General features: G+C 28.0%; 1 protein-coding gene across 1 annotated transcript; it reads right to left on the reverse strand.

Moving 5' to 3' along the window:
- Positions 1-1238: 1238 nt before the first annotated feature.
- On the reverse strand, positions 1239-9083 carry LOC109605753 (pupal cuticle protein 36-like). Its single transcript, XM_049962521.1, has 3 exons — positions 8966-9083; positions 1988-2228; positions 1239-1933 (listed from the first exon to the last, which is right to left on the reverse strand). The coding sequence occupies exons 1-3, from the start codon at positions 8972-8974 to the stop codon at positions 1239-1241; spliced, it is 945 nt and encodes a 314-aa protein (XP_049818478.1). The 5' UTR covers positions 8975-9083.
- Positions 9084-9543: the final 460 nt, after the last annotated feature.

Below are 9543 nucleotides of genomic sequence, written 5' to 3' on the forward strand. Positions count from 1 at the left end.
TCAATTTTCCTGCATTACTAAAAAATATGGAGCTAAAAAAGGGGTACTGTACTTCTAAAATGTCTAAAATGTAACTCTCAACATTAAGATTAACATTATTCATCCCCAAATGAGACTATAAACTTCAGTCAGTCACAAATCGTTGTCTCAAAGTTAAAAGTTTCAAAAAAAGATCTTGAGGAGGAGTTGTAGCAGGATTTCTAGCCTGACTTGGTCTTCATGTACCATTAAAAGGTATGGGAAATGGATATATGGGCTATTCTGTGGTAACTCCAACCTTCTTTCACTAAAACAACCACTTGGGCCCACTTGGGGGAGTTAAATTTCTAGATTGTCGTTGCATATTGACAATTAAAGAAGTTGGGGGTTATAAATGAGTGAAAAGGGTGTTCTAATCTTCTTACTCAGTCCCAAATTAAGGAAATAAATAATAAGTTTCAACTCTAAACTTTAATAGAATTAGTTTATTTCGTATTAGATGTTTAAGTAATATTGTGATATTTTAAAAAGAATTGCTTTATTAATAAATATCCCATTCATCACTCATTTAATTTCTTTATTAACAAATATCAATGCCCACACTAGATTGTTGTTAAGGTAGCGTAATGCATTCAATAAATTTAAAAGTCAACGTGTTATTCTTGATTTGATTAATTGGGTATCAAAATGTATAATGAGCTTAAATATTTTAACAGGAACATAAATCATAAAAATTTGCCATGGCCAACAGGATTACAAGATTTATAACTGTAAAATATCAAAGACAAAAAAGAGACTTTAAGCTTCAACCACTTCAGCCCTCTTTACAAAAAATAAGAAATCACAGAACAAAATTGACCATCTCATTAGATCAATACCAAAGCTGATCAATCATCATTGACAAATGACTGATACTGATCAATATATTTTATATTTTTGTCTGATCATTGAATTTTTTGTTCTATTTTCCCCACAGAGATGAATTATAAATTGTTATGTTAGAAAATATAATGAAAAATTATCACAAAGACAAATTTGTTTCTATTAAAATATTGGAATAAATTATTGTTAATGATGATTAAGATAAAGTTATGACTCCATTTTACGTCAAAAATAATGAATATTAATAAATTTTAAATGTTATAGGTAATTAAAGAAATAATAACTAAACAATTATACAAATAAATTTATTTACAATATAAAAAAAATATATACAAGTCTAAAATACGTCTAAATGGCGTTGAAATAATTAAAATAGCTTAATATCTGTAACCACCAGCGCCACCCGACGTCCCAGACCCGGACGGACCACCTGGCGCCCTGAACGGCTGCTGCGAACCCCTGAACGGTGTTCCATATTGTGTGCCCGGAGGACCACCACCTCCCCCACCAGCTCCGCCGTGTCCACCGGCTCCGCCGCCTCCATATCCTCCAGACCCACCGGCTCCGCCGCCTCCGAATCCACCAGCACCTCCGGCTCCGCCGCCTCCGTATCCTCCGGCACCACCGGCTCCACCACCTCCGTATCCACCAGCACCGCCGGCTCCGCCGCCTCCGTAGCCTCCGGCACCCTCACCCCTATACTGCCCGTCGTCGACTACACCGCGGGCTTCGTCGGCGGCGTTCTGCTCGAGGGCCTTGAGGATTTCCGGCGGGATTGGCGGCGCGGTCGGCAGGTGGGCGCCCTGCGGCTGGAAGCCGTTCTCGTCGGCGGTGTACGAGATCTGGATCTGCTGTCCGTCAGGGGAGGTGTAGGAGAAGGAGCCCTGAGCTGCCGTGCCGTCCCTTTGGACTCCCTCTTCCTGGGCGTTGATTCCGTTGCCGGTCTCGTAGAGGTAGTTGTAGCTGCCATCGCCTTGGTTCGGGTTGTTCTCGTAGCGGATGATAGGGATCTGGGGTCCGCCGCCGCCGCCGCCTCCACCTCCACCTCCCTGGTATTGGCCTCCAGCACCTCCTGTGTTAAATCGACGAAATTATCACTCATGCTAGGTTGTGGGGAGTTACCTACCTTGATATCCTCCGGCGGCACCCCCAGAGCCTCCACCACCCGAGTAACCGCCTCCTCCAGAGTAGCCTCCGCCTCCGCCGCCGCCTGGATATCCGCCGGGACCTCCGCCACCGCCGCCTTGATAACCTCCAGCACCACCACCTCCTCCGGGAAACCCACCGCCCTGGCCGGGCGGCAAGTATTTGGCTCCGTCTAGTCTAGCGCACGTCGACAGGCCCAGCAGGGCCAGACCCAGCAAAACCTTACAACAAAACACACAAGTATTCAGTACTTCCCTTAGTACTTTCTTCATTGACCAAACTCTTACGTCGTTGTTAATTACAGCATCAGTTTGCAAATTTGCCTTTAATTAACATTCAAGCAACTAAATATGATAATAGTAAACTGCAATTATAATTAAAAGGACAGTCCTCACGCTGAGATCACGCCATTGTTCACCTGATTTATGTAATACGGCAACGAATTCAGCGCACTTTTCATTGTTTTTATGTAATTTTATATTAGTTATTATTAGTCAATCCGGTAAAAGTATGAAGGAGTACGTCATGATCTCATGGAGTGATGTAAAAATTCTGATTATCCCGGAGGTGGGTTTTCACACATTAAAAATGAGTTAGCCATGCAATTGTTTGAATAACCGTTCGTTTAGGCAGGTACTAACATTTACTGAGCAAACGTTTCACAATTGGACGTTTTAAAGTTTAATGGAGCTTATTTTCATTCTTTGTCAATCGTTTTCTTTATTTGTGAGAGAATTTTAGTAAGAAAATGTTATAATTTATAGTTTTAAAAGTGTTTAGTTGTCAAAAGTTAATTCTCCTGAAATATTTCCTTAGAATATATACAACATAACCTCATAATAAATGTAACATAACCTCAATATCTATGAAAATTTCGGTATTGAATAAAGTTAGCCATGTAATTGTTTTGAATATTTGTACGTTTAGACAGGTTCGTAACATAACCTCATAATATATGTAACATAACCTCAATATTTAACAATATTTATGAAAAATTGGGTTTTGAATAAAGTTAGCCATGTAATTGTTTGATTATTTGTACGTTTAGGCAGATACTGAGCAAACATTTCACAATTGGACATTTTAGAGTTCAATAAAGTTTATTTTTAATCTTCGTCAATCGTTTTTCTAATTTATAAGAAAATTTTACGAAGAAAATAATGTAATATATGCTTTTAAAAGTGTTTAGTATATAATATAACCTCATAATATTATGAGTAACATAACCTCAATATTTAACTGTAGTAATGACTTATGAAAAATTAGTTTTTGAATAATGTTATGCATGTAATTGTTGAATATTAGTACGTTTAAGCAGGTACTAACATTTTCTGGACAAACATGTTAAAATTGGACATTTTAAATTTCTATAAAGTTTATTTTTATTTTTCGTCAATCTTTTTCTTAATTTATAAGAGAATTTTATTAAGAAAATGTATAATATATACTTTTAAAAGTGTTTAGTTGTCAAAATTTAATTCACCTGAAACATTTTACCATAATATATCTAACATAACCTCATAATATTATTAGTCACATAACCTCAATATTTAACTGTAGTAATTATTTATGAAAAATTGGTTTTTGAATAAAGTTACCCATGAAATTGTTGAATATTTGTACGTTTAGGCAGGTACTAACATTTTCTGGACAAACATGTTAAAATTGGACATTTTAAAGTTCTATAAAGTTTATTTTTATTTTTCGTCAATCTTTTTCTTAATTTATAAGAGAATTTTAATAAGAAAATGTATAATATATACTTTTAAAAGTGTTTAGTTGTCAAAATTTAATTCACCTGAAACATTTTACCATAATATATCTAACATAACCTCATAATATTATTAGTAACATAACCTCAATATTTAACAGTAGTAATTATTTATGAAAAATTGGTTTTTGAATAAAGTTACCCATGAAATTGTTGAATATTTGTACGTTTAGGCAGGTACTAACATTTTCTGGGCAAACATGTCAAAATTGGAAATTTTAAAGTTCCATAAAGTTTATTTTTATTCTTCGTCAATCGTTTTCTTAATTTATAAGAGAATTTTACTAAGAAAATAATGTAATATATGCTTTTAAAAGTGTTTAGTATATAACATAACCTCATAATATTATGAGTAACATAACCTCAATATTTAACTGTAGTAATTACTTATGAAAAATTAGTTTTTGAATAAAGTTATGCATGTAATTGTTGAATATTAGTACGTTTAGGTAGGTACTAACATTTTCTGGGCAAACATTTTAAAATTGGACATTTTAAAGTTCAATAAAGTATATTTTTTTCTTCGTCTATCGTTTTCTTAATTTATAAGAGAATTTTACGAAGAGAATGATATAATATAGGCTTTTAAAAGTGTTTAGTTGTCAAAATTTAATTCACCTGAAATATTTCACCATAATATATCTAACATAACCTCATAATATTATTAGTAACATAACCTCAATATTTAACAGTAGTAATTATTTATGAAAAATTGGTTTTTGAATAAAGTTAGCCATGAAAATGTTGAATATTTGTACCTTTAGACAGGTACTAACATTTTCTGGGCCAACATTTCAAAATTGGACATTTTAAAGTTCAATAAAGTTTATTTTTATTCTTCGTCAATGTTTTTCTTAATTTATAAGAGAATTTTACTAAGAAAATGATATAATATATGCTTTTAAAAGTGTTTAGTTGTCAAAATTTAATTCACCTTCCCCATAATATGTCTAACATAACCTCACAATATAAGTAACATAACCTCAATATGTAATTGTTGTAGTTACTTATGAAAAATAGATTTTTGTATTGAGTTTAGTATAGTTTTGTAAATAAAATTAACATTTTGAAATAGTTGAAGATCCTTAAAAAACACATATATTTATGAAATTGAGTAATAAATTGATATAATGAAAATTTAACTATTAAATTTCTAAATAAACTAATTAATTTTTTTAATTTATATGTAAGAAATTACAATATGTTGTTATTAAGTTATTTCAATAAAATATTTTCTGTTTTCTCTTTTGACAATTATTCCTATTATTACAACATTCTATATTAAGCCAAACGTTTTGTAACGTAGGAAATTGAATTTTCTCAGCTCCAAAACTGTTCCACATTATTCGTTTATTGTTTAATTAAAGAAACTTTACTCAAATGGATAAAATATTGAAGTCATCATCCATCACATAAGATTTCCCGGACCCACAACAACAAAAACACGTTGATATAACACGCACTAAAATGCGGAAGTGACTACACACAACAATTATCATATTAATTTGACCAGTTCCAAAGGGTCAAACCGATAACTCGTGATGTACTCCCGCAATCACCACAATAAACGCTAATTAACCACGATTATTGTCAGCGTAATATCTTTCAGGAAGAATTTTCAGCTTGGGGAACTTGTTTGTTATCAATTAGCATACGTCAAACGTCATATTATTATGTATTATACGGAGCTTTCGTTTGGATGTTGTGAATATGAAATGTGTCGATACATAATAGATTTACTATTTGGACTCGACGTAACTTTTTGACTTTTGCTTTTAGACCGAGTGACCTATAAGAATCTGACCGTTCACTGTAAACTTGCACTTTCCGCATTCTGTCCCACGTGCCACTTTGATATGTACACTGAATAAACAATAATTGTACTATTATAATTAAATGAGACACTCTAATGTTTATAATATTAATCTATCTATCATTAAGTAATTTTTATACACAAACGACAGTTAACCAATTTTAAATTACTAATTTAGCATTATATTGTATTCAAATTTTACATTTTTTTCTACTATTTCATAGCTTTTATTTAAAAATAAAATGTTTATTGATGTACATAAAAAATTGTTGTGCAATGTAGAAACAATAATATTGTATAACTGCTTGTTTATCATAAATAATTTTACATTTAATAAATGTAAATATATATTTTTTTTAATAATAAATTACTAAGACAAACATTATATATTATCATTTAAAAATTTTATACTTATAAAGAATGTTTACAATTAAAAATTTAGTAACCATAAAATTATTGTATTTTATTTTTAATAGTAATTAAAAATTTCTAAGATTTTAAATTATACTTATCTTAACTATTGTTAGTTTTAATATTGTTTTAATTGTTTATATCATTCAGGATTATATGATTAAAACCCTCCACCAATTGTGATATAAATTTTTAATTATTTTCTATGCCTATATTATTAAAATATAGGAAATATTTGTTTATATTGTTGTTAATAATCATCTAATATTTTGAAAGAATATTTAGTATGAAAAAACTATAATAAAATTAGTATTATTATAACATAAATTATATTTTTAATATATATTAAACATATAAATTGAATAAAAAATATATAAATCAAATATTACTCAAAAATTAAACGTTCAAAATAAGTATATTATTTTCTAAATTTAAATTAAACTTTGACACTAAATATTTTTTGAATAATTTGAGAAATATTTTGAATTATTGTATTTTATAGCATAATGTTCAATATTTATTTTGTAATTCAATTTAATTTTGGCACTAAAATATTCCTTCAATAATCTAAGTATTTAATAATTTAATCTTAAATTATTAATATTATTAGTTGATTAAATATACACTGACTAAATATTTTGTGTGCAAATTTTTAATAATTTCATCGATTATTCAATTTATTTTTATCACTAAATATGACGTGAATAATCTAAATATTTTTAATTGTATTATTTAAATTTATGTTAGTATTAATTAGTACATACAAGATTAGTATATTATGGTACTTACTACTTACTACACTGACTAAATATTTAGTAACATTGGTTAATCAATCACCTGAATAGTCTAAATTATATTATTATTATGCTATTCTACAACTTAAATTATTATTAATATTATTACCAAAATATATAATGATTAATGTATTATGTACTAGGATTAATGTACTATGTACTACATTAAAGATTAATGTATTATGTACTATGTTCTACATTAGTTGGTGACTAATTTTCAATAATTTAATATATACTAAATAAATTTGAACTTAATTTAGAATTAATTTTGGTTAATATTTATTAATTAACAGTCTATTTTTAATTTAAAAATTACTAAATTTCTGTATGAAAAAAGTAAACCTTTCCTTATAATATAAAATAAATTATAATAAAATTTTATAAATTGATATATATTTTTATCCTGTCCAACCAGAACAATTTTTTTCAGATAAAATATTTTGTTTAATCTTCATTTACTAAAAAGATAAATTTCATATAGAGAAATTCATATAAAATTTGATAAATTGTAATGCATTTTTATTTTGTTGAGTCATTTAATCCTTCTTTACTGAGACATTTACTAAAAATAAGAAATTTCTTAAAGAGAATGTCAAATAAATTAAAATAAAATTTGTTACATTGTAATATATTTTTATTCTGTTAAGTCAGAACATTTTTATTTGCATAAAGATTTCCATTTAATTCTTCCTTACTGTGGCATTTACTAAAAACAACAAATTTCTTACAGAGAATGTCAAATAAATTAAAACAAACTTTAATATATTGAAATATATTTTATCCTGTCCATACAGAACAATTTTTTTTCAGGTAAAGTATTTCATTTAATATTTCTTTACTTAAATATTTACCAAAAAAATAAATTTCTTATAAAGAATGTCAAATAAATTTAAATAAAATTTGATAATTTGTATTTCATTTATATTCTGTCAAACCAGAACATTTTTATTCCCATAAAGCTTTCCATTTAATCCTTCTTTACTGAGACATTTACTAAAAACAACAAATTTATTCAGATAAAATATTTCATTTAATCTCTTACTCAAACATTTATCTTAAAAAATAAATTTCTTGTAAAGAATATCACATTTATTTTCCATCATTTAATAATTTTTCTACTGAGACAAAAAAATATATAATTTTTATAGAAAATGTAAAATAAATAATAATAAAGTGTAATAAATTGAAATATTATTATAAATATTATTCTGTCAAACCATAAAGTTTTCCATGTAATATTTTTTTTACTGAGTCATTTACTAAAAATATAAATTATTTGTTTTTTATAGAAAAATTGATGAATTCAAATTTCTCATTTAATATTTATTTTAATGAAATATTATATTAGATCAAACGTGGTTTTCTTTATTTTATAAAAAATTAATATTTAGTTAAACATATAGTATTAAATAATTTTAAAAAAATTCTTTTACATTATCAAAAATTTACTATAGTAACTATTTTAATTACTAATTTATTAAAATATTCCAAAACTATATAAATTAGCTTAAAAATTTTAGATACACTTTTACATTCTAAAAAAAAATATATTACCATAATTGAAATATTCAAAAATCTATAATTTGACCATTAATTCATAAAAATATTAGAGAATTAGCCAAAACTACATTGAAAAAAGCTTTTTGTTAAAAAATATTTGACTACGACAAAAAGTTAAAGATCAAATCCATAAAACATCCTAAATTTAGTTTAGATAGTGTATATGAAGTAAGGTTAATATAACTTTTGTTTAGTTAGTTTGATTAGTCCATGATTCCTTTGATAGATGTTATTACAAAGGGAAAGAAAAAAATTTGAAATCAAGTTGTACATATAAATTTATCTTAAAAAAGAAAAGTAAAATTATCAATAAAAGAAATATATATATATATATATATATATATATATATATATAATAAATTTTTACAATGTTCTTCCCGCTCATCACCCATAACTCAATCGAAACCGAAACCGGAATGCCTGAACCGAAAGCTCACTAATCACTTGCACTTGCGTCGGATCTCACGAGCCACTTCCCCATTCTATAGACACGGGTACGAACATTATACAAAAGAAACAACGAAACAAAACCAAACAAAGAAAATTAAAGTACGCAACAATATCATTAATTATTGTTACAGTATAGTAATGAGTTAATAATTGCCTTACTTGTTTCATGTCGACTGTGAACTATGTGTACTATGTTTATATTCCCGATGCACTGGTTAATGATGCGATGCACCACGGATTTGGTGGTTGGCTTTTATATAGTTGAACTCCCACTAGATGATGCAGAAGATGAGTCGAAAATGTGGATTGCAGAATGAAGAACGCCCGGGGGGCAGAGCCGTTGCATTACATATGGCTCGACGGTCACAATGTTTCAATTGCATCGCTGCGGAATTCGTTGTCCGATTCGTACCAGTTGCATGCTGGTTAGAGACACTCATATGCATCCGTGCTTTTGTCTTTTACGTTAATTAGATCTATCGATTTTATTTACTACATTTTGTGCAATATTTATTTCTATATTTATATTTTTAACTCTTTTGTACATTATTTTTATTTATCAGCAAATTAGGTCAAAACGTTTCTTATTTATTTGTATTTCTTATTTTTATTATTTTTTATCGATAATAATATTTTTGAACAATAATAATCATCAAATAAATAAGAACATTCCATATTAATAACAGTGTTAAGAAGTACATTACAAAATTTATTGTAATATATCTTTTGTCTTTTTA

Source organism: Aethina tumida, chromosome 2 (assembly GCF_024364675.1).
Source record: "Aethina tumida isolate Nest 87 chromosome 2, icAetTumi1.1, whole genome shotgun sequence".
Lineage (NCBI taxonomy): Eukaryota > Metazoa > Arthropoda > Insecta > Coleoptera > Nitidulidae > Aethina > Aethina tumida.